Below are 26,598 nucleotides of genomic sequence, written 5' to 3' on the forward strand. Positions count from 1 at the left end.
CTAGAATGTTCGACACTACTTCTGAAACACTCTGCATATTACTACATAATTAGCCTACTGTACTGTATGATACAAGAAACAATAATGTGTGGTACCCCTGTAATGAAAATTATGTTGGGGTTACCAAACTTGGTCTGAACAAAAATAAGAGTGAGTCAAGCCCGATACTCACTCAATAACGAAAAAATATTATTTTTGAAAAAAGTAATAGAAAAATAAATCTTGAAAAAATATAGTGCCATTAACCCAATGATCTAATCCAATTTTCAATATCAACAATGCTCATGAGAAATTGCTTGATATACCTTTCTAAGAAGTGTTTAGACCTCAAATTTTCCTCAGTTGGTTTAATTTTATTCCACACTTTTGGAGCTGAGTAATCAAATGATTTTTATAAGCCTCTGTGTATGGTCTTTGTATCACAGTTGTCTGGGTATTCCGCAATCTTTGAGAATATATTTTAATATTACTCAATAGATTACCACTTCTCAAATAGGAAGCCCTCATAACACGAAATACATTTATAGTTGTCTCAAAGGAAACACAAGCAGTTGAGAAAAAAGGGTTGAGCATGTTCTCGACTTCCTTTGAACAGCATCACTTTAACTAACTTTTTGTGTGTTGTTGTTTGCATGAATTCTTTTTGTTATTCTCTGTATTAAACTTGTATGTGTGTGTAAAAATAAATTGCATTGAAAAATTGAATAAACAGTGGTTTCACAGATGAATATCCTAATAGATTAGATTATTTATTAAGTACCTTCCCACAATGTAACCCCATACTGCAATTTAGAGTTTACTAATGCATTGTAAATGGTTTTTAGCACAGATAGTGGACACAGAACGCAAAAAAAGAATTTTCAACCCAAATATAGAACTCCCTTCTTTACACTGTCACAAAGTGAATTTTTGTGACGGAGGGAGAACCGTCGTCCAGTATAAAATTTAGCGAATTTATTCTATTTTAGAATAAGATTTTGTTGGACTCGTAGTTGTGTATGTACATCATCACCATCGCCGTCAACCCCTATAAATCACCAGCAACAGATTCATCATAACCAGAAATTTCCAGATCTTGTTTACTAGTCTGAGCGTTCTTGTATCTAGTGAGTGAGAGAGGGTGAGAATTACAAAATAAGCTTGATTTAGTTTTTTTGCAAGGACCTGAATATGCTCCTTCCAAGTAAAACTCTGATCTATTATAAGTCCCAGGAATTTTGTTGAAGAGGACACTTCAACACTGTCTTCAATTATTGGAAGATGTACTCTGTTCACTGCTGTTTGATTACGAGCAGAGCTAAATTGAATAAGATGGCTTTTATTATAGTTTAACGATAGACCGTTTGCTTCAAACCACTTTGACATTGCTGACAGTGCACTCTTCAATTTACTTGCAAGAGTGATGTGATCGGGGCTTGTTGCCAGAGCAGTTGTGTCATCTGCATACATAATTAATCTTATATCAGGTGCAGCACTTGTCAGATCATTAATATATACTAAGAAAAGCAAAGGTCCTAGTACGGATCCTTGAGGGACTCCATTTGGGACTAAAGCATATGAAGAAGATTTAGCGGACAATTTATCTCTCACACATTGTTGCCTATTATAAAGGTATGAGCTGAACCATTTTAGAGCGGTGCCATGTATTCCATAATAGCTTAACTTTTTCAGTAATATCTCGTGATTCACACAATCAAAAGCTTTTGACAGGTCACAGAAGATGCTAGCAGCATGTTGCGACCTGTCAATCGCATGCGACATAACCCTGACAAATTCATAAATTGCACCTACAATGTCCTTGCTCCTACGGAAACCGAACTGATTCTCATTAAATAATCCATTATTTTCAAGATGAGCAGTCAACCTGCTTGCGACCGCCATTTCATATACTTTTGAAAATACAGATAGTATTGCTATGGGTCGAAAATTTCCAAAGTCCTGTGGGTCTCCCTTTTTCAGAAAGGGTAGCACACTGCTGTACTTTAAGAGATCGGGAAACACTCCATATCTAAAAGACTGGTTGACTAGGAAGGTTAAGGGTTTAGCCAAGTTTACAATACATTTCTTTAAGAGGAAAGGAGGGAACTCATCCCATCCAGGTGCCTTTGATGCCTTCATTTTTTTCATTAGATTAATTATTTCATGCTCTGTGACTGGATTAAATGAAATGAGAATATTATTTGTTTCTGGTTGCTTTCTACAATAATCAAGAGCTGCATGCATGTTGATATTTAGATTGAGTGTTTGGCAAATATTAGCAAAGAAGTTGTTGAATGAGTTCAGTGTGGATTCTATAGGAGTTTTTTCAAATACTTTAGATAGATTCAATTCTTTAGTGTTTATGCCTGTTTCTTGCTTAACAATTTTCCACGCCATTTTTGTCTTATTGTCAGAATTTTTTATTCTATTGCTGTTGTATATTATTTTCGCCTGTCTAATACATCTGTTCAATATTTTTTTATACTGTTTCACATATTCTCTGAATTCAGAGCAGTCACGTGATCTGCCTTGCATGTGTAGCTCCCTGGCCCTGGCACATGATCTACGTATTCCAGATGTAATCCATCCCTTATCACAGTTGAGTAATCTTTCTTTTGTATGAGGTTTTCGCGGGAAAGATTGTTCAAAATATAAGATTACCATTGTGTGAAACTTATTGTACAAAATATTAGGGTCGGAGATAGTATCACTCAATTGAAAAAGCGATTCCCAGCTCTCACTTGATAGAATGGTGTTGAAGAGATCAATATTATTTTTCGAAAATATTCTTATTGTTTTAAAGGTTTCTCTTTTTTTATTTGTATTTGATCTGTTTCGGTTGCAAGAAGTAAGCAGTTTATTTGGAATGTCAACCAGTTGTGCTGTGTGATCAGATAAATCATTGTCAATGATTGTACTATTACACTGTCGTAGGTCAAAATCGGAAGCTACGTTGTCGATACATGTTCTAGAGCCCGGTGTAAGTCTAGTCGGATCATCTGTGTAGTGCATGCAGGAACAAGTTATAAGATTGTAATAAATCTAGGAATCTGGATCGTGCTATTGATTCCTTCATTATATCTATATTGAAGTCACCTGAGAGAAGTCTTTTGTATTTGGGATACTTTTTGAAACAGAATTCTAACAAATTATTCAATCTTTCAAAAAATATGTTCAAGGAATGCCTGGAATTGTTAGGAGATCTATATATGCAAATTACAATTAGATTAAAATGCTCGTTAATTTTAACTCCGCAGCACTCAAAGTACTGTTCAATGTAAAAATTCTGAAAATCAGGTATAGCTTCACAAGATAGACTATCTATCGATAGGATACACGACCCTCCTCTTATTTTTTGTTGTCTGAAATTGTACGAACTTAGGTTATATTCGTGAAATCTATGTAGAAGGAAGAGGTTGTTTTCTCCTACCCAGTGCTCGGTTAAACAAATAATGGTAGGCTTTTTTTGTAAACTGGCAATGAACAAATTAATCTCGTCTAGCTTGTTATTCTGTATGATACCTTGAGTATTCCAGTGAAATACACTGAATGAAACCTCTATCATATCCTGAGAATTGAGCATATTATTAGTACTATTATTATTGGCATCATCATTATTATCATACCTATGATAATCACTACTATCATTATTATTACCATCACTATTATAACCGTTATTATTATTATTATTACTGCTATCATTATCATTATTACTATTACTATTGTTATTATTATTTTCATCATTATTATAATTACTTTTACCTTCATCATTATTATTATCATTATTATTACTATCATCGTTATTGATATCATTAACACTATTATTACCATGGTTTTCATTATTATTGCTATTGTTATGACTATTATCATTGGTATGTGAATCTGAATGAGTTACATCTCTCTTGCTTCTAAAAAATTGTTCCCATTCACAAAAACAACACTAGAGTCATTATCATCACCACCGGTATGAATGAGCTCAGCAGATGACTGACAGTTTGTGTCCAATTGTAAAGATTCACTCTCTCTCGTATCCCGGCACTCTGCACTATCGAGAACAACAGCAACCAAGTCGCGATTCATCCTCTCTTCTTCATCTGTCGCATTATTTGTGGCTGCACACTGAGATGTAGGGGTAGTATTGATTCTGCTAGGAGCTTCAAAGTGGTGTATTACTGGTGGCCTCCGCCATGAAGTTGATCTTGAGAGAAGTCTCTCTATCAGTGATGAGACAAGCATCTGTTTCCCTTTACTGTTAAAGTGGAATCCGTGTTTCGTAAAATGTCTACTGTGCATGATTTCATTTATGTCGAAGAATTCAACGTGATTTAATCCAATTGCCACTTCGGAGATATATGTATTAGCCGCTTCAATATTTTTGTAGTATGTGTGAGAAAGTGGTATATCACGTCGCAGAGGAATGCTTACAAAGACAACGTTAGTATGATTGAGATTTGAAAGCTCATGTTCTAGGTGTTTGTAGATAGTATCGACTCTGCCTCCAGCTACATCATTCGCACCTGCCACTATGATTAAGCAGTCTTCCTTCCCCAAACCGTTCCCAATAGAGCCGCAGTTCACAATGTCCAGTAAGCCGGCGTTGGCTTTGCAGATTCCAAATACTTCAGTTCCAGTAAGACGATTATTGGTTATAATAGCGAGATCTCTGCTATGACTATCACCATAGAAGTGGATTTTCCTATAGGGAACATGTGCATTGGTTGAGAGTGAGTTCACTTGGTCGGTTGGAGTCGAAGCTAATCTAGTTGGATTGAAAGAGGTTGAGCGATTCTTAGAGGTGATTTTTGTGAGCATTTTTACTTGGAGTTGCAGAGATTCGTATTTGTTGGTTATAGAGTCATTAAGTTCATTGATTTCCTTGATAATAACATCTTGCTTCCGTATTTCCTCTTTTAGGTCCGCTATCTTCTTTAACGCAGAGTTCTCAGAAAAGTTATCTTTTTCCGGTTGCTTGCTTTGTGAAACACTCGGTTGATCATCTTTAAGATTCTGTATCTCTTGAATAAGTGCGTTCCGGTGAATTAGCAGCTCATTAACACGAGTGACTAATTCATCTTTCTCCTTCAATATTAAATCATCTGTTTGACATCCTGTGCTACATACTTGAACTTTCCGGTTATTAATTATTCTTGAGTCGAGTGACAATCTTTGAAGGGTAGCCGTGCTCTTAACTTTCTCAATTTTCTCATTTCCTTTGTCATAGTTCTTATCATTATTCATAATATTCGTTGGAGTAAGAGGTATCGGATGATTGACATGCTTCACAGTAGAAATTTTTATTTTTCCTAATGTTGAATCAGTCGTAATTGTACCTGAACAGCCCTTATGAATACATCTCCACACTATATCGCCGTTGATTAGAGGATGGCTTCTTCTATAACATTGTTTTTCATGATATATGCCTATGGTATTTCTTGGAGTTTTGTAAGTAGTGACTGACATATTATTATTTTTTTTTTAATCACAGATATACAGCAGGTAGGCTATCAGATAGTACGGTATTAGATTTGACGAAAATAGGCTAGTATTGTCTTCGGTACTATTGACATTAGAGTTCTGATAAGAATCACAGCTAAGCTCGACGGTAACGGTCAAGATAAGACACCACTATTATGCAGTTCTTTGATCACTAGTAATAATGACACAAATGGACAGGAAGCACCTGTGCAATGTGATACGCAGTTGGAATTGTAAGCTTTGTATCATCCTTTCATTCAAAAAGGGTGAGAACGCGCAACAGCAGATACAATTGGGTGAAGCAACAAGTATCAAGCGTAAGGGAGCTTCCGAAATTGTTTGAAAGTCTATTTTACAGCACTAATATTCTCTCGCAGGGTTGAGAATTATTGAGGTAATTTTTTGTCTGTTGAGATTTAGTCAAGTCGGGTCAAAGTCCAGAATTGGTGTTTCAACGATACTTTCCACAGTTTCTAGTCCTTGTCATTTAATAGGTTAGATCACTAAAAACACGCTCGAAAATAGATGAAGGGCCAAAAACTCACTCTGATTGATCGCTGCCTTCAATCATGACCACAGATGAAAGTTCACATGTACTTTAGATGAAACTAGAATCCCGAAATTAGTAATAAATGAGAAAAATAACACGAACAGTCTCTAAGTTAAACTTCATGCAGCCATCAGTGCTGCCAACTTGTTGGCTATTTTTCCTAAATTCGTATCACTGGGGGTGAACGAGTTATCCTTGGTTTTGAAACCTGTAAGGGATCTCAAGTTTGTGCTACAAACAGTTAACTAGGTGCTACAAACAAATATAACTAGGCTCTTGTAGCTGGTTATTTTTTAGTTCTTAATTTATAAGTCTCGACTCTGTCGCTTCACGACGTTTAAGTTTAATATGGGAAGTGGGTATCGGTTCGTTATTCTCCATATCAGTATCCACGTCGATTCAGGTAATTGTATGTCAGGACTGGTAGTCCGTATATTTTTCCTTCTCTGTAGTAAGGTGGCCTTCAATTTAAAGAGTAATTTTTCTCAATTGAATTTTTATTCTTGTAGAGAAATCCCTGTCCTTTTTAAGAACAGTTTTTCTCAATTAATTTTTATTCTTGTGGGGAAATCCCTGTCCTTTTTGAGAATAGTTTTCTCGATTAATTTTTGTCCTTGCAGAGAAATTATTATCATTTATAGTAAATTTTCCTTGCTTAGTTTTCATACTTTAGAGTGGCCCTGTATTTTAACTCTGCTTAGCAGTTTCTGACTTGCTGTAATTCCTAGTAGGAAAATTCCAATCCTTTTCCCAGAGAACTCAGGTGCAGCTTGAGTTCGACCTGGTCAAAGTCACAGACTGCGACGCTTCCAGCTCAGGTCCAGCTTGAGAACGTCCTTGTCGAAGTCACAGACTGCGACGTCCTTTCTCTATCTTTCTCTTAATTTTTCCTGTTCTAAAATCCTTTCAGCTCTCAGGTACAGCTTGAGAACTTCCATGTCGAAGTCCTTAGATTGCGACATCCTTTCTCTTACTTTCTCTTAATTTTTCCTGTTCTAAAATCCTTCCAGCTCTCAGGTACAGCTTGAGAACTTCCTTGTCAAAGTCATTCAGACTGCGACGTCCTTTCTCTTTCTCTCGTAATTCTTCCTGTTCTAAAATCCTTCCAGGATCTCAGTTTCAGATTCGAGATCGTCCTAGTCGCGGGTTTTCAGACCCGCGAATCCTTTCTAAAATTCTTAGAAACCTGTCTTTTTTAATAGCAAATATTATTTGCTGGTTTTCCCTGTGGAAAATTCACGAATTTTCCCTTTTCCCGTGATCTCAGTTGCAAATTAGTGTGTGTGTGTGTGGTGTGCGGTGTGTGTTGTATGTTGTGTGTGTGTGTGTGTGTGTGTGTGTGTGTGTGTGTGTGTGTGTGTGTGTGTGTGTGTGTGTGTGTTGGATAGATATAGATATAAAAGTGCTTTATTGAAAAAAAAAAACAATTTTTTACCAGAAGTATCATTTAAAAATATTGCATACACTATACGGCTTACTAAGGCTATAATATGGCTTCCGAATTACTAAGATAAATGAACACGCATTCTTCAAATCAAAATAAAATAAATAGCCTAAATTGGATAAAACTCTCATTGGACAAAGCTCTCTTTGGATAAAACAGAAGCATTCTAACATTTTATATTTCTAATGTGATCCAATTTCTTTCTTCATTTTTTTAAATGAAAAAAAATAATAATAAAGTCAAAATAATACATAATGATCAAATTTCTTGATAATACACAAATTAAATTAAACAACCTGAGTAGAAAAAAGTCGGAAAAGAGTACCCAATGACTAAATTACAAAATATACAACTTACTATGGCACTAACCAAGCATGCGTAAGAAGGAAATATCCATGTTACGCTATTTCAATTCTTAAATTAAAGTGGATTAATTCTTTCTTTTTCAAAAGTATATAGGCCTATTACCTTTGAGTGGAAATGATCTAGATGAGAACGAAAGAGCACCAACTTGACCTCAATTACAAACATTGACAACTATTGAGATGATGTATAATAATAACAATAATAATAGGGGTTCATTAGTATTTTAATATCAAACCAAACTATTAATTATTGAAATACCTCAGTAATTAAACTCTTGAATTAATTGCCACCTATAGCGCCAAGCATCTCTACAAAATAATGCCAGCTTTACCCAATCCTTGCCGTTCAAAAAATCAATAAATGCTTCCTGGTTAAGCCCAATAGCTCCCAAATATCTACATCTCCACTCTGATAGAATGGGGCATACTGCTAGGAAATGGAAAATATCCTCGTTATCCCCTGTGTTACATAATGAACAGCGCATATCTCTATTTTCCAACCACGGCTTGTAGTTCAAATCTATCAATCCACATCTTACCTTCATCACCCATTTTATAAGCGCATGGCTACTCAGCTCCTTTATAGCTCGCAGATCCTAGACCCAATTTCAGTGATCTGTAATGAATATGAAAATTTGCCGCCGTTGCACCTCTCAAAAGATCCTCCCTGAAATTCTCTCTCACCCCATCCAACAATTTCAACATTTCACTCTTCCAGTTACCCATATTCTGAGCGGAAAAATCCAAATTAACATTGCACTCTGTTGCCATTTGTATCCATGCCTTGTACCAAAAACATTTCTTCCTTATTACCTCCACAGCCATAATCTTTGGTAATCTATCATTTTCCATTTTCAAAACTTTATTGATGTATTGAAAATGAAGCTTCAATGAATACTCGAAAATCAGCCTTTCATCCGTTTCAAGAAACAACATGTAATTTGGTGTGTTATTTGGCAAAGCGAACAATCTTTTAATATACAATCGTTTTAGTTTCTCAATGCTATCAAATTGTGTGTCTGTGAACACGATAACTCCATTCCTAATTAACCGATTGACTTGAAATTTCAAACTTAAGGTCCTTGTACCATGAGGATCCGACAATAAGAAATTCAATAGAATTAAATTCAAAATGGCGGAAAAAATGGCGGATATTGGCTAAAAAACCATATTTTTCACGGTTTTCTTGAAAACAGCTCTAACGATTTTCTTCAAATTTATACCCTAGATAGCTATTTATAAGCCCTATCAACTGACATGAGTCTCATTCCTGGGAAAATTGCAGGAGCTCCGTAATATTCCTGAGAAGAATGAATTTTGTTAAATTTCTATCACGATTTTCTCAAAAATGACTTGACCGATTTTTTTCAAATTCATACCCTGTATAGTTATTCATCAGCTCTATTAACTGGCATAATTCTCCTCCCTGGGAAACTAACAGGGGTCCCTGAGAAATTTACTTTGTAACCTCCTTCTCGTGAGTGAAGTAGGTAGGTAGAGCAGTTTATTCAAAAGAACACATGTCGATATTTTATTTGTAGAACAGCTGTTTTGACAACTTTTAAAAAATCCTCAAATTCCATAATAATTCAAAAAAAGGAAAATGTACTCTGAAAACAATAACAATAGTATAATCATAGTTTTAATTATTTAGCCGCCAATCGGCATAATGTTATTCCCCGAAATTATCCTCGTTTAAGAATGAGGCTTATAGATCAATGAGCAAGGAAAGTTGTGTGAGTGTACCACACCAGTTTTTTTGTTCAAGCAATCCGCACATTTATAATATAGAGTAAATGGCATTTCAACTGCCCCTCTATAACTAAATAAAACTCATCTAGTTTTTGCACTTAGAGTCAGATGATTTAGATCGAACCAATACTTCAAATCATTCATGTAAAGTATAATTATTACAAACTTCATAAATATTGGGCCATTTCAAAAAGTGCAAAAGCAGAAAAAATGAGACTCAAAGAATTATTTTTGGTTACCTTGTGAAACAGCGTAGAAACAGACACAGGGACAAATCTTGATTCGAGGCTTTCAACTGTTTTTTGAAATTCATATTGATTTATGTGGGTTCCACTCTCGTTGCAATACAAACTGAAAACAACTGGAAAACAAATAGAAATATTATATTCACACGATTACATATGATTTTATATAATATAAATACTGTAGTTAAAATAATAACCTAATTCGGACTATGTGTAACCTTATCTAAATTTGGGAGAAGAAAAGCTCAAGGTTACCTTATTTTTTCTCTCCCTATCATTTTGATCTTGTAATTATTGTATGAATCAATAAAGAATAATAATGATTATTATTATCTTATCAATTTTTCACGCATTTCCGGAAAATACTAATGAGAAGATGGTCATTGACATGCAACCTCCTTCAATAATCACTATTGTACCTTCTGTTACGTATTTTTTTCCAGGGGTCTACCAAGTGCACTGCAGTATTTGGCGCACTATGCGGGCTGTATATTATTATTATTAAATTCCATTTATTTCATTTGAAGTTGGATAGCATCATTTACATACAGTGCTCTAATTACTCCTTTAGCTAAGAGCTAATTGAGGAGTATCCAAATTTCAAAAACATAATAGTTTTTATACATTTTAGACAAACATTTAATAAAAATGAAGAAAAAAAAAATTTTTTCCTACAGATACCTTGAAAAGTGACCATTTCTTCATTGATTGCAGGCCGCAAAGAATCACTTTTCCGCTCTAGTGCGCAAAGTATTACTTTGCAGCATGACAACGCAAAATAGTTAGTAGGTTATATGGAGCACCAGTGCAGGAAAATAAAAATTAAGTTGGTAACATTGTCTGTGGTTAGATAAGAATCATCAATGGCTGTATGGCTACATATTTATGATAAAATCTCAATCTAGAAATCCAAAACAATAATAATGTTTATCTAAATCATAATAACTTCTCATCATTTTATAATAAATAATGTTTCTTTCCTATTGACAGTAATAATTATTTCAACTCCAAGCAATGAGAAATGTAGCAAACACACATTATGAAATTCGAATTTTGAGGTTGAATAATTACTGTTTAAAATCCATGTAAATAAAATTAATAAAACAACATTAGAATATACTACAATAAAATATTTTCTGTTGTCTATGTTATTTTATAAATATTTTTTAGTTTACTTATAGTATTTTTCAGTAATCTGAGTTAACCATAAGTCTAAATATCTGAATCCTGTTTTTAGCTAGATGAAACGAAGTTAGGTACAATTCTATCCACTAAATCGCGCGCTTGTCGGTTCAGCCATTTTGCAGCCATCCCAATCAGCTATCAACATTGTTGTTGACTGTGTATTTTGAATGCAAATTTGTTCTATCTGTATACTTTTCTGATTTTTGTATAATTATAGAAATGAGAATTTTTGCTGAGAAATTTCAACTTCAATAACAATTATTCATGTAATTTTGACAAACTAAATATTTAAAATGAATTATTAAAATTAGAAATTAAATTTTTTTGACAAACTAAATATTGAAATGAATTATTAAAATTAGAAATTAAATTTTTTTGAATTATTAATTGATGAATTAATAATCAATAAATTTACTTATATTCTTATTATTTGAAATAATATAATTTATAAAAATATTAAATATTGAAATGAAAATTAATGATAGAATAATTAATTAACCAATTTAATAATTCAATAAATGCTAAATAAATAGATATTATTATAAATACTAATACTGACGAATATAAAATATTGAAATATATATTCAATTATACATTTTGATTTTATTTATCATACATTATTTAAAACTTTTTTTTTAAATTGATTGGTTGATAAATTATTTAGGAATTGAAAACTATTTACATTTGCAAATTAATTGGTTTATTCCAATTATTGATTGAAATAAATTTTCAATTGAATTACTAATCATTATAATTAAATTATCATTATTTTATTTCAAATAAATTAAGGTTTTTATTAATAACAAAATTACACAGAAAAACATTTGATGGATTTCAGGGAATTTTACTCATAATTAATCACTTTTTATATTCAATAGTAACTTAAGGAAAAATTTAATGTGAAATACAAGTGCAAAGTTTGTTTGCTGCACTCAAGAAACCTTTATTCCGCACTCGCCTATGGCTCGTGCATAAACGTTTCTTTCGGTGCAGCAAACTGTCACTTTGCGCACTAGTTGCACAAATAACTATTAAAGTGTTTGTTATTGTTTTCATCTGGGATTTCATATTCACAGTTCCAATTCCTACCACTTGAATCACCTTTACCATCAGTTACTCTATAATCTAATAAATTGGTGCTCAACCTGTCAGACATCGTCTCTGGCATTTGGGTGGCCGTGAACAGCTGAACCAACACACACAATATTAGAACTAAGAGCAACAGCAAAAAAACCTAACATTCAAAAGACAAATTTATGATACTGTAAACTGTAATATAGATTTTGAACTGCTCCTAAAATAATTTATAGTTTACAATATAAAAATCATTCTTATTTATCTATAGCTTCTTATTTTTCTGTTTCCCAATGTATGGTGCTGTTTATTATTGTCTACTAATTTATGTGCTAGCAGGAATCATTTATAAACCTTTAGGATATATTTTCATAATTAAATTACACTAACTAACCTATTAAATTAATTAACATATCTTTAAGATAGCATTCCATTACACAAGTCTTATAAAGTAATTCTTCAGTTTTATTTTTGTTTCGCTTCTTTTTTGTATTTTTTTTTCAATTCCGATGGCAAAGCGTTCAACAAGTAAGGAATTCTACATTTTAATAGTTTCTTGACATAGATATTGTTTAATCGCTCTGCTCTAAATAACCTATTCCTCAAGCCATATTCTGTTTGATTTATCTCTCTAAATTCGTCTTCAAAATAGTGTCTAGACAAATATTTGTATTTTATAGTACAAATATATTATATAATATTGTACAAATATATAGTATTTTGCACGAGATTCTGATTTCATGATACCTAATATTAAGGTTCAATTCCATTAAACAATTCATTTGCTACTTTTTCAACTACATCATACAACGGCTACTTTTAATATACTGGTGCTAAACTATGCATTGTAATTTCATAGAATATTACACTTTGTATAATGGAGACATAAATTATTCTTTCAATATTTATTGGAAAACAGCGGCTAATTCTAGAGAATTTGTTTAGTGCAGCTTTCATAATTTGCAACATCTTATTGTGTGAATGAAATCTCATGCCTGCATAAAAAAAAACACTCCTAACTGCTTAATAATCTCCCTGAATCCCAAATGCTGACAATTGCATCTATATCTCAACCTATAATAATTTAGACATAGAATAGAATATAATATGTTTTTATTTTACAGAAAAACAAATACAATATGGCACAACAATAGTAGATAGTGGACCCACTTATTCATGAAACGTGGCACGTATTAAATATGAGTAGGCATAATATTTATCCTCTGCAAAACAAAATTACTACAAACAAAAAAGAACGATAATATTCCTATTGTCCGTTTGTAGGAGTTTGTAATGTATATTCTAAATTACGGCGAATTAATTTATAATTGTACAAATTTACTTCAAATTTGTAGAAAACTCATGTAAACTCTTGGATTCCTCAATACAATGACCTTGGTTTTCTGTCAATTTATCTTAGTTTTTTCTTTTTTCTTTTTTTTTCAGCACTACAGCCCAATATATGCTTTGGCCGCCTCCACTACAGCTTGTCTTCATCCTCTATATCCACCATCTAAGCCGCTGGCCTTTATAAATTTTACAATATTTCGGCCTTTTATCAATGCCTCCAGCTCTGAATTAGTTCTTCTCCTCCACTCCTCTCCTTCTTTAACTGGACCATAAATCTTTCTTAGGATTTTCCTTTCAAAAACGCCTAAATGGTTTTGTCTTCTTTTGTTAACGTCCAAGATTCACAGCCGTACGTTCCACGATAATTATTACAGTCCAGTTTATCGCTTTTTTATAAATTGGACATTTATATCATATTATATCTTGAGGCATAGTTTCATCTCTCCATATCATACTTATCAGCTCATGTATTCTCTTGACTGTGTCATCACCACCATACTTTATCATTTCTGCCGATATATTATCTTGGCCACCTGCATTTCCATTCTTTAGGTGCTTTACAGCCATTTCTGTCTCCTCTAATGTTGGCCCTGCAACAAACTCCGCTTCAAAACTAAGTGGCTCCCCTGTTCCTTCATGTACATTCTCCTCATTGATATCTGTTACTGTTAACAGTTCTCTGAAATGCTCTGCCCATCTCTCCAAGATATTATCCTCTCCATTCACAACTCTCCCTCTTTTGTCTTTGAAGGAAATAATTCTTGGTCTATTTTCTTTATTTATTCTTTCCATCGCTCTATAGAACTTTTTCGTCTCATACTGTTTATATAAGCTTTCAATTTCTTCTAACTGTCTGATCAAAGCTTCTCTTTTCTTTGTCCTGCATGTTCTATTGGCAATTCTTCGTTTTTCCTTGTAATCTTCATAATTTCTTCTTGTTTCTCTTTGTATCATTCGAGTTCTGGCTTCATTTTTCTCTCTAATTGCTTTCCTGCACTCATTATCGTACCATCCCTCATTCCTTTTCCATCTTTTCTGACCAATTGCTTCATCTGCTGCTTCCTTCAGGCCATTGGCTAGCTTTGTCCATACTTCTTCAACACCATTTGTTTCTGAAGAGCTCAAAGTTTTTTCATGTATTAATCTGAGGTATTCACTACGGACTCTTCCACTCTTTAGCTTTTCAACATCCCATCTTATAGGCATAACCTTTTGTTTACCCGCCATTGACAGCCTCTGTCTCACTACTACTTTCACAATGAAATGATCAGAGTCACGATTAGGTCCCCTACAGCTTCTTACATCAATAATTGATGATGCATTACGGGGGTCAACTATCACGTGATCAATCTGATTGATTTTTGTTGCATCTGGTGATTTCCAAGTTCCAAGATAAATACTCTTTTGTGGGAATTGAGTGCTCTTAATTTGCATGTCATTTCTGATGGTAAACTGACCAAGAAGAAACCCATTCTCATTTGTTTTTTCATGCAGAGTATACTTCCCTGCCACTTGCTGTAAGTAACTTTCCTTTCCAATCTGGGCATTGAAATCTCCCATAATGATCAATTGATCATATTTAGATATTTCAGCACATACTTCTCCCAATTGTTCATTGAATACTTCTTTTTCAGAAATATTTTTCTCGTTCGTGGGAGCATGGACTGAAAGAACAGAAACATTTCTAAATTTCCCCTTAAGGCGTACTCGACACATTCTCTCAATCAATGCTTCGAATTCCATCAGGGCTCCTCTCAACTTCTTAGCCACAATGAACCCGGTTCAGAACATCCCAGTTCGTTGCTCTGGACCACTATACAGGAGAGAGTAGTTGCTTTTATCAATTCTTCCTTGACCTTTCCATCTCACCTCTTGCAATGCAACCAAATCAAACTTATATTTCAATATTTCTTCAGCAATTTCATTTATCTTTCCTGCTCTAAACATTGTCCTCACATTCCATGTTCCAAATACCAAATCATTACGTTTTTTTGCTTGCCGTTTTGATTTTCCTGAAATCCGATCCGTCCGAGGCTGCAGTGTAGGTTTCGTAACAATGAGTTTTTACGGTAAAGAGCAGTTAACACTGTTTGTTTAGATTTGTTTAGAGTTACCTTCTCCTAGACAGCTTGCCTTCCCAATTTATCTTATAGCATTGTTAAACATTTATTTGATTTGTATTAATAATTAATATTTTTAGAAATGAAATACGAAACCTTCATAAAGGTGAAAAAATTTTTCCTGTTCGAAAGAATTCCAAGCATGAATAATCTATGTGGTGGAAAAGTTTTCTCAAAACTTGAGTTTCGATTCTTACGATATCATTGCCAGTTTTGATGAATCTACGCGATGTTTTTTGTTAAAAAGTTTTGCAAACATAAAACAGTAGAAAAATTAAAAATATAATGTTTCGAAAGTTACTTTACAACTAAAAACTCATAGAATTTGATGAAATAAGGTTTTTTCTTATGAAAACACTTTAAATTTTATATAAGAATATTCTGATAGAGTGAAATTGTGCCATAAGTGTTAGCGGTAGTTGAATTAAAAATGGCTTTCTCCACTGGACCCAAGAGTGCTACAACAGCCCAACTTTATCCAATATGAAAAATAACAGGGATAGTTTATCAGGATTGAATGCAAGAGTTTTTGATAAAAATATTGATAAGAATGACACTCACTGGAATATGGTACACAACACTTTCTAACTGACAACCACGCACGCTTCAATCCAGTGGAGAAAGCAATTTTCAATTAAACTACCGCAGTTTCGTACTATGATACATTTCTAATAAAACCTTGTTCATTGAATTTATATAAATTTTAAAGTTGTGAAGTAACTTTTGAAACTTCCTGTAGTGTGTTTCCATATTCCATTACATCAAAGAATTAATTAATAATATCAATATACACTATATAGGCTTAAACTCTAATGAAAAGCATAGAAAAAACAATTCAGAATTCATTAATTTCCAAACACAAACTTTTAAAACCCCTATGTAAAGCCAGAGGTAAATAATCTAGGTATTAGATTATTGAACGGTATTTTTACTCTATGGTAAGATCTCGTATTAGTACATTCTTATTATGTGACAAAACGTGTTTGATTTCTAATTTTGTAGTTTCTCAAAATATACTTCAGCTGTAGAATATTAAATTCCATGATGAGTTTAGATATAAATATTTTAGGAAGTTGAGTCATTCCGACTTACACACAATGGCCATATCAATTTCAATTGGCAATAATTATTTCATAACTATCAAATTGAAGGCATTTTTTTTTAAATAGATAAAACTAATGGAATTCTGACTTATGCATACAAAGACTATAATTTTATAGTACCATTCATAATTTCATTTTTAAATTTGTATACTTCTCATTAAACTTATTCTGGCAAGCAAAAATCTAAGAATGTGAAAATTTATTTAAGAATCTAAGTTGATGTGAAAATTTTCTTACATCGGTACTTTTCTTCCTTTTCACCTCGTGTCAACAGAACAAGTCCACACAGAAGTTCTTTCCATGCTATCCCTTTGTCTGGTACCCCTCCACAAGCAATGAACAAAAACTGCAATAGAAACAACAAAATCAATTCATTTGGTATCAATAATCCATTCAATAGTGGGATAAGTATAGTGGGAAATAAGTGGATCAAGAATTGGAGAATCTATTCATATTTTTCATATATATATTTTTTCAAATGTTTGTAATACTCGTAAATCATGACATTAGACAGTACGGTATCAAAGAAAAACAGTGAATTTATAGCACAAAAATAATTAGATAAGTAGTATAATAACAATAATTATTGTAGAACCCATTTATTTTTGGTCCATGTACTTTTTTCCAATTGTTTTGTAATACATCATCACATTGAACAGAAACAAACAAATAAAGAGGAACAGTTGAATTTATAGCACAAGAATGAGATATATATGAAAATATGATCATTCCAATCCAACCTACCTCTGCAACGTTTGTTGGAACTCCATCACCAAGTACTTCTCTGATAAAAACTTTATCAGTGATTGCATTACTGCAAGAAAATCTTTTGAAGGCATCTCGGAGACGTTTAAGTTCCGTGTCCGTAACTTTAGGAAAAAAAGGAATATCATTAGAATACTTCAAATAGTTCGTAGCCTATAACTCAAATCTGGAAATTCTGTTACAATATGCACATTTAAAATTCTTGCTCTACAAAAAACTACTAGCTTACAAGCAATACGATTTTTACCTAGTTTCATTTGAATAAACATGTTCAGCATCAATAGATATTAATATATTATTATGCAAACCAATTGCATAAGTGCATGAAAAAAATGGGAAGTGTTGCGTGAGGTTTTGCCTGGAGCAAGTAAGGTTAAACACGGCATACGTTCAAGTGAGGATACTTTATGATCAGGGAGTGTAGATCGGTTGCAGATATATTTAATAAATATTTTATTGAGCTACCTGAGACCCTCTCCCGGTCCTGTCCATTAGTATCAGGGCCAGTAATCCAGATATATGATGAAGAAATTAAGGGTGATCATATTAACGGAAGTATTTTCATTAATCCTCTGAGTCTGTTTGAATTATTCGAGATTATAAATAAACTATTTATAAACATAAGGTCTGGTAATGACATAATCACTGACAGAATCTTAAAAGAGAATTTTCCGTCTCTTGCAGGGCCTCTGACACACTTATTTAATCTTTCTATTGTTTCTGGTAATAGTAACAGTGATCCCAGTTCTCAAGAGAGGTGACCGATTTATAAAGAGTAATTAACGGCCTATTTCTTTGCTACCTACATTATCTGAAGTATTTGAAAACTAATAAAGAAGAGGTTATTATATTTTTTGGATGCAAATAACTTTTTTCAAAAAGTCAGTTTGGCTTCAGGAAGGATTTGAATACTGAAATTGCTCTCCAAAATTTTCTGCACAATATCTATGATTGTTTGAATAGTGGGCAGGGTAGAAGGGCGGCAGGATTGTTTATTGATGTCAGTGAGGCTTTCGATACTGTCAACCATGATCTTCATTTGCAAAAACTATGGAGAACTGGCATCAGGGGTACACACCTCTTGGGTGGTTCAATTACGTTCAATTACGGAGTACCACAGAGTTCTGTAATCAGACCTATTTTGTTTCTGATTCATACTAATGATTTATTTGGAGGTAATTTTAAAGGACAGATAACAGCATTTGCAGTTGACACTGCGTTGTAATATTATGCCAACACCATAAATCAGATAGGCATGGATATTCAGCATGACTTGGATAGGCTGGCTCTTTGGTTTTCTTGTAATAAGTTATCCATGAACATACAAAAAACTACTACATTATAATTTAGTTTGGTGGGTAGTCAGAGACATTGGATGTCCCTGTTCATGTTCACTCCTGCGATTGTCTCCATGACAACTTTAATTGTCCTGCTGTTGAGTGTTCCAGTCGTTAAATATCTGGAGGTCTTACTGGATCAAAACTTGACATGGAAAGATCATGTACTAAGATTTAAAAAATCTCTACATTTTTAATTCCGTGCCTTGTACAATTCCTTGAAGGAATTTTGCAATCTCAAAAATTTAAAAGATATTTATAATCATAATCATAAAAAAAAATAATAATGCTTTTGTTCATTCAAAAATAAGTTACTGTTCAAGTTGTTGGGAAAGTACTTATTACGCAACAATTTGACCTATTATAAAACTGCAAAATTCATGTATAAGAATAATGACTGGTGTGGGCTATCGTGATAGTACTTTTCCTTTGTTCCATAGATTTGGTATTCTTACATTGAGGAACCTCTATGTGCATAAAGTGCTTTCTATCTACTATTTAAGTGCTTTTCTATCTACTTTCTATCAGTGGCAATGATGATTGACTACTGTGACATATGGTGGTTGAGCCTCGTTCTACAAGACAAACCAAAAATATTAATATTCGTGGTTTTAGACCAATCTGTACTTTGTTCAAGAAAACTTTCATTTTTCTAACCCTAAAGTACTTCAATGCAATGCCACTACAGTTGAAGCTACTTTTTAAAATTAAGAATAAAAATCCCTAGTCAATTTCCATCTCAGGAATTGACCTTTGTTGAGGGATAGAGATGAATTAGAGAACATGTACTCTGTTACTCTCTGATGTGACTGTATCTGATGTTTGTGCATTAGTTACCATGGAAAATCTTACTTCTGCAACAACTTCCATATCAGTTTTATGCTGTGGAAGAGGGCTGCTCATTCTCATATCCTCCTGTGCGAGTGTTTTCTATAATCCTGTAGGGTTATCATTTTTTATAACTTTGAGCTATTACTTGAATATTGTGAATGCTTGAAAAAATATTCTTGAGGGTTGTTACTATTTTTTGATTAGAAATTTAATTTCCAAAACATAGCATATTGTATTGATTGTAAAGATATTTTTCTCAGTTTGGATCTGATTTGTTCCGTTTGTTTCTGTTTGGCATTATTTAAATATTCTATGTTTTCGCGACAATATGACGCCTTTAAAAACATAAAGCATTTACTTTTACAATTTTTCGCGCCCCTCAAAATTTCCGACCTTGGCGATTGCTCACATTGCTGAACACATTTCTAGACCGCCTGACAATAACAATAGAATAATGCTTATTTGGAAATAAAAATACGATCAGTTTTTCAGTGGCACAATCTGATGAAAAAAAGCAACTTGGGCTTACACTTTACATGAGATATGACTACTACTATAGTCCGTAAAAATTTACTTCAGACTTGGAGGAATATGCAGAGCAGAGAAGTGGAGGGAGGAGATCAGCCAATTACAGTGATTACTAGTCATTGGTAGAAGCGCAGTTGCCAATTTGTCAGTCATCTGAACGCTTTCAGACAGGAAACTTCGCATGTGTAGCATGAGCACATGAAAAATCACTAGAAGTTGAAAATCGCTGGCCGCTTCAAAACGGCAACATCGCGCCTCTGTATCCCTCCCGCTGTATGCTTTCTCTGCTGCGCATTTCCATCCCAAGTCTGAAGTAATTCTGCACAGAGTATAGTATTTATTACTTGTTAATACTAGTAGGCCTATATATATATAGCCTAGTTATGAACAGTATAAATAAAGCAAAGTAACCAAACCCCCCGCCCCTGTACTACCACCAATAGATGAAGAACCGGAAAGAGAACACACACGCATGAACATACACTCACAAAGAAAGTACATAGGTTATACAGTATATAAAACCGATAAGCCAATACAATATAAAACCTAAATTAGTTGTTAGAAAACAAAATAATAGAAAACTAAGATGATGATGATGATTATTATTATTAGTAGTAACCTGCAGTATCAGTATAAAACGGTGAGAGATGTAGTGCAAATAAAATACCATGGTGAAGATTATTGCTGTGTTTAGTAAAAGTGTACAAGAGGCTATTATGATTACTATTATTATCTACAGCCTTAAGGTGCAATTCCTTGAAAGCGTCTTGAGACGCGCGGCTATAAGCAGGCGTGTCGAGTCATGTGGTCAGGCGTCTCGACACGCCTGCTTATAGCCGCGTGGTTAGAGCCACAAAATAAAGAAGGAACAAACTATGTTCTTTCCTTTGTGTTAAAGCCGTAATGCCTACAACACATAACCTATAAATTTGATTATTCATTGGATTTTTTGTTGTATGAACGTCATGGCGGCAGATGAATTAGAGAAGTGTTGGCTGCTATGATGTTTTCACGATTCATATCAAAGGAAATACTTTTAATCAGTATTTCACATCAGTTGGGTCCATACTCACTAGATCCTTGAATCCAGTAGGGCAACCAGAGATCAGAGATCAAGAGTACGTGGTTGATGCTGTCTTCAAATTGAAAGAGGTGACAAAAGAGGAATTATCAAAAGTAATTGATAGCCTCAAAGGCAGGAGTGCTCCCGGGTATGACCGTATTCCAACACGAATAATTAAAGACAACCTTCATACACTAATAAACCCAATACACCACATAGTGAATCTTAGCATTCAGACAGGACAGTTCCCAGAATACCTAAAAATTGCGAAGATCATTTCAATCCACAAATCAGGACCCAAAAACGAACCTACAAACTATAGACCCATTTCCCTGTTATCTACTCTGTCAAAGATCATTGAAAGTGCATTAAAATACAATTAATGGAATATTTAAAAGAAAATAAACATACTAGCACATAACCAATACGGCTTCCAAAAAGATAAAAACACCAATGATGCATTATTTCAGGTAAACAAGTACATAATAGAGTCAGTTAAAATTAAAAATAAAGTTATCATGACATTCCTGGACCTGGATAAGGCGTTTGATTCAGTAGATAGAGGCAAGCTTCTTAATAAACTTGAAGCTATTGGAGTTAGGGACACTTCTCTTCAGTGGTTCAAAAGTTATTTTTGTGAACGCCAACAATTTGTTCAGATTGATGGTCAAGACAATGATAGGAATGGTGTAGACTATGGCATCATTCAAGGTAGTAAGCTGGGTCCAGTACTGTTCTTGATATATATTAATAATATTTCCCGGCTCAATACTAAAAGCAGGATATTCCTATTTGCTGACGATACAGTGGTTATTTCTACAGGTAGGGAATGGGAAGAAGTTTATGAAAATGCCACTAAAGATCTTTCCAAAATGAAAAACTGGTTTGACCATAATAACCTCACTGTGAATCTTGGCAAAACCAAGTACTTGCCAGTTGTTACAAGAAACCAACCAGACCCGGGGATGAGACAGGTGAAAATGCACTCATGTGGGGATTTTGGATCTTTATCATGTGCTTGCGGGGTGATTGACCGAGTGGATCAATATAAAAATATGGTCTATCTCAGTTGAGCCAAGTACTTGATACCAGATTAAGTAAAAGAGTATACCATGCTTATGCTCAGTCAGTGTTACAGTATGGTATCATTGTCTGGGGAGGGGTGTCATCTGCTAGCCTGGAGCCTCTCTCAGTTACCCAGCGCACCATTATAAAAAAAATCTTAAAAAAAAGAACCCAGATATTCCACATCGCTGTTGTTCTCGGACTTCCCTGTACTCAATTTAGGACAACTGTATATTAAAACACTTCTCACGTACATCAGAAAACACAAAATAGAACTACTCAGCAATATTCAACATAACTATCAAACTCGACACAGAAATAACCATGAACTCAACACCTCAATTATATCACGGAATAGAACTTAGGTCTCCTCACTATCTAGAACAAATCGTCTATAGAAATTTGCCCAATGATATCAGGGAGGCTGAGAGCTGCAGCAATGTGGTGTATAAAAGGAAGCTGTTTAAATGGTTGATTGGCATAGGTTGGGCTGAAACCGAGGGCTTACTCCATTCCTATGTTTCTCAAATCTCTACAATTTAATAGATAAATTTTTACAGTCTTGAGTCCTCTTGCTCTTTTTTTTAGCTCTCTCTTTCCATTTAAGCACTCTTCACAAATGGTGACAAAAACAGTGGTAGGGAAGTGCAATTGTCTGTAGATTGCACTCCATCATAAATAGCATAAATGTTAGGTTAACTTAGTATTATGAATATATATTATTTTTTTGCTTATAACTATTTCAACTTAATTTACTTTTTGTAAATAGCTTGCTCATAGGAACTCTCCCCCATTCACAGTCGTATAGTCTTCTTGGGGGATTCCACTTTTTAATAATGTTACAATTTATACAAAATAGTAAGGTAATTTATCTTTATATTTATTGTTTTATTGTAACTTATCAATATTGTATAAATTTGTAATTTTATGTGTAAATAAAATTGAATTGAATGAATCATCGAATCTAATGAATTTAATAGGTTATGTGCTCTGGCCGTGACGGCTCTAGCCACGCGTCTCGAGACGCCTCTAATGAATTGTACCTTTATACCTTCGCTAGTTCCTAGTTGATACCGTACCGTAGTGAAATGGATTTATTTATTGGACATTTTGATGTAGGTAGTTCTATTATTATTACACATCGATGAATAAATCCCATGCGAATTTAGTTGATAGTTTAATAGTTAATTTTCAATCTGAATCCTTTAGTTGTGTAGACTCATTGTATAGCCTAAAGCTTTCCCAAACCATTTTCTATTAATTAGAACATCACATTAATTAGTAATATCAAGTAGCCTAATAACTCATTTTTCCCATTGAGATAATAATACACAAATAGGCAAATGTTGTTCTTCAAGAACATCATATATTTAATAACAATAAAGAGTATGTTCTTAATTCATAACACAAAAAAGTGACCTTGTGTGTAGGATTCGTACTTTATTGGAATAGGGCATGAGGTACGGTTACAATAGTAATTGAGAGGTATATTGCGCTAGTGATACTACATTCAAATTCAAGTGTGAACTTGCCATTTTTTTAAGTTTACTAACAAACACTAATTTAAAATTTTCATAGTTCTTATCTGTAGATACATGTATAACACTTCTCAAGAAGTCATTTTAGTATTTTAGAGTCTTCAACTAAGAAATACCACCCCAGAACAAGGATTAATATTAAGATAGGCCTAATGATTATAAAACCACCCAAGCGCCACAAATTAATGAAATCAAAGTTCATTAGTAGAAATAGATAGGCCTACTACAGTTCTCTTAACACTTGAGAAGCTCAATTGAGTTGGTTCTGGTACCAGTGTTATGACTGATTACCGAAATCCATAACCTAATGTTTAATCTCAATTTATTAGTTAAAATCACATTGAATTGAAGTGAACAATGGTTTAATACAAGATATCTTAACAGAAAATGAATACTCAATTTATCACTGAATGCAGTTCATTAATAAAATAATCAATGAAGTCTGAGACCGAAATCCATGGTCGGTTTTCCTCTTATCCTCAAATCAAATAATGTAACATTAATCCAACAAGGGCATATACCTATTTAGCATCAATAAAATTACGACGGAATCTCAAATAGAATGAGCAGAATGTTCAAGATATCAAAACATAATACAAATAGATTGAATATTATAATAATGAAGAAAGTCAACTAGGTTTGATCAAGTGTTAACAAAATGTAGGTTAAGGTACCTATGCAGTGATAGTCAAAAAGACGAATGATCATCAAAATTTATTGCGAATCAATAATCTTATTCATCCAGAGGATGAAAACTAAAGATTATACGAATTTAGTCTGAGAGATATAATGGATATTTGAAATGCAATAAACATTAATGTAGGCACTGTACTCACGCCTCTTGACTGCATCTTCGTAGGTTAGTGTTGTTATTGGTTTACTGCCTTTATTTCCCATAATATTGAACGAATTTCACACAAATAAATTAAAAATAACATTGATAATAATCAATTTCATCAAAAACTTTGAAGAAATCTTCATTTCTTAATTTAATTAACGCAAAAAATTATGACATTTTTACTGATATTAGGCCTACTAAAGATCTTACCACAGAGATCTTACGCGTGAATCTGATTCTGATATTCTGAATTGAATACATTGGGTGCAACGAGCTATTATAGTAAACTATAGAGTCATAGAGTGGCTGTTGGTGTGCTTACAGCGCTCTCAATGTGTTACACGGCCAACTAAGGGCAGCCATGACAGAGAGAAGCAAGATTTCAAGAAGAGCCAGTCTGCCACTGCAGGAATAGATGTGTTTTTTTTTTATTCAAATTGATTTCTATCAATATAAAATTATCATTACAATTGGTACTTTTACGAAAATTGAATGAGGTATGTGTGAGAATATTTATCTCATTGAAATAACCTCTAGAATGTTCAGAATCGACTGAGGATACAAAATATAAATGTAGGTCTATATAGGAGTAGGCTAGACTAGATCATGTCGACTATTTCGTAATTTTGTTTGTGATATTACTTACAAATTGAATTGCATATGAAACTAAAGTCGAGTTGGATAGATTTAGGCTTATTAAACATTTCAACTGTACACTGTTAATATATTATTTATTTGTATTGTGTAGAGAATGTCAATGAAGTCATTCATCATACAAAAAGTTCCCACAGTCACAATTTTTTTGGTATGTGTTTGTATATATTGCCATTATTTTATTGACTGCACTATCCTCAACACAAGGTAACAAGAGGTGTTTTTATGTTGAGAAGATAAAAGGAAATAGTGTGTCAAAAATTTTTAGTAAATGTCTACTATAGTTACGTTCATTCACATCTTTTGTATGGAGCAATATTATGGGCCAATTGTAGTGATTCCCATTCACATTTTGTGTTACAAAAAAGAGCAATAAGAACCATGTATACGGTAATGTTCCTCCCCTTAAGCACTGCAAACCGCTATTTGTTAGATTGAGAATTTATGTGTTTGCCGTGTATTTTTATTTTTCAATGTTTATTATTTATAAAGATTAACTTGCTCTCATTGTCTAGTCATTTTGATGTTTATTCGCACAACACAAGAAATAGGTTGAACCTATAAACGAATATTGTCGGTATAAATCTAGTCATATCAGTTTTAGGGCTTGTGTAATTAGGTTTTATAATCAGTTACCGTTACATATAAAGAGGCTTACTAGTGAGTGAATATAAACTTAGGATTTTCCAATAAGAAACATGTTTTTATACTAATGATGAATATTTTGCCATTAATATGGAGAATTTGTAAGAAGTTAATGTGATGATCTCTTGTTTTTATGTGGTATGATTATATGTTTTTTATGTAATAATTTATGTACTTTTCTCATGAAGTTGCCTATACAAATTGTAATTTGTCTTTGAAAATAAATTGATTTTGATTTGATTTATAGCCTAAAGCTGAGTTTACACCAAAGTTATTAACAAAATGTTAATAGCTTAATCCTTATAGATATTATTACATTGAACAGAACTTGACAAACACATATTATGTTCATAAAGTGTATGATAAGTTATGTACAATCCAATAGAATATATATATATAGGGATTAAGTTATTAACATTTTGTTAATAACTTAGGTGTAAACCCAGTTTAATAGATTATAAACATGTTTTGTTGAACTGAGTAGTCTTCTATTTAACTAAAACTCTTAAAAATGAATAATTTTTAAAGAGTAGCCTACTATAGCCTTTTACTAGCTACTAAATTCATGTACTTACTAATAACTATGGAATTCTATTATGCAAAATTTATATTGTTTGGTGCTAAAGAATGTTACTTAATTCAATAAATATAACAAATCATTATTAGATTGTTCGTCTTTCGTTGGTTCTTTT

The 26,598-nt window shown here is 33.2% G+C and overlaps 1 protein-coding gene across 5 annotated transcripts in view; it reads right to left on the reverse strand.

Moving 5' to 3' along the window:
- The window catches only part of LOC111064485 (ubiquitin carboxyl-terminal hydrolase 32), a 236,805-nt gene extending 211,943 nt beyond the window's left edge, over nt 1-24,862 (reverse strand). For 3 of the 5 annotated variants that reach the window (XM_039443336.1, XM_039443335.1, XM_039443338.1), the window contains exons 1-4: nt 24,606-24,861; nt 17,387-17,511; nt 16,880-16,988; nt 9,805-9,926 (exon numbers count right to left, since the gene is read on the reverse strand). In XM_039443336.1, coding sequence (XP_039299270.1) covers nt 9,805-9,926; nt 16,880-16,988; nt 17,387-17,511; nt 24,606-24,666 — 417 coding nt within the window. In that variant the 5' untranslated portion in view covers nt 24,667-24,861. Of the gene's footprint in view, nt 1-9,804; nt 9,927-16,879; nt 16,989-17,386; nt 17,512-24,605 lie in introns of all 5 variants that reach the window. The other 2 variants (XM_039443339.1, XM_039443337.1) reach the window with 2 other exon arrangements.
- Between the last annotated feature and the right edge of the window lie 1,736 nt (nt 24,863-26,598).

Source organism: Nilaparvata lugens, chromosome X (assembly GCF_014356525.2).
Source record: "Nilaparvata lugens isolate BPH chromosome X, ASM1435652v1, whole genome shotgun sequence".
Lineage (NCBI taxonomy): Eukaryota > Metazoa > Arthropoda > Insecta > Hemiptera > Delphacidae > Nilaparvata > Nilaparvata lugens.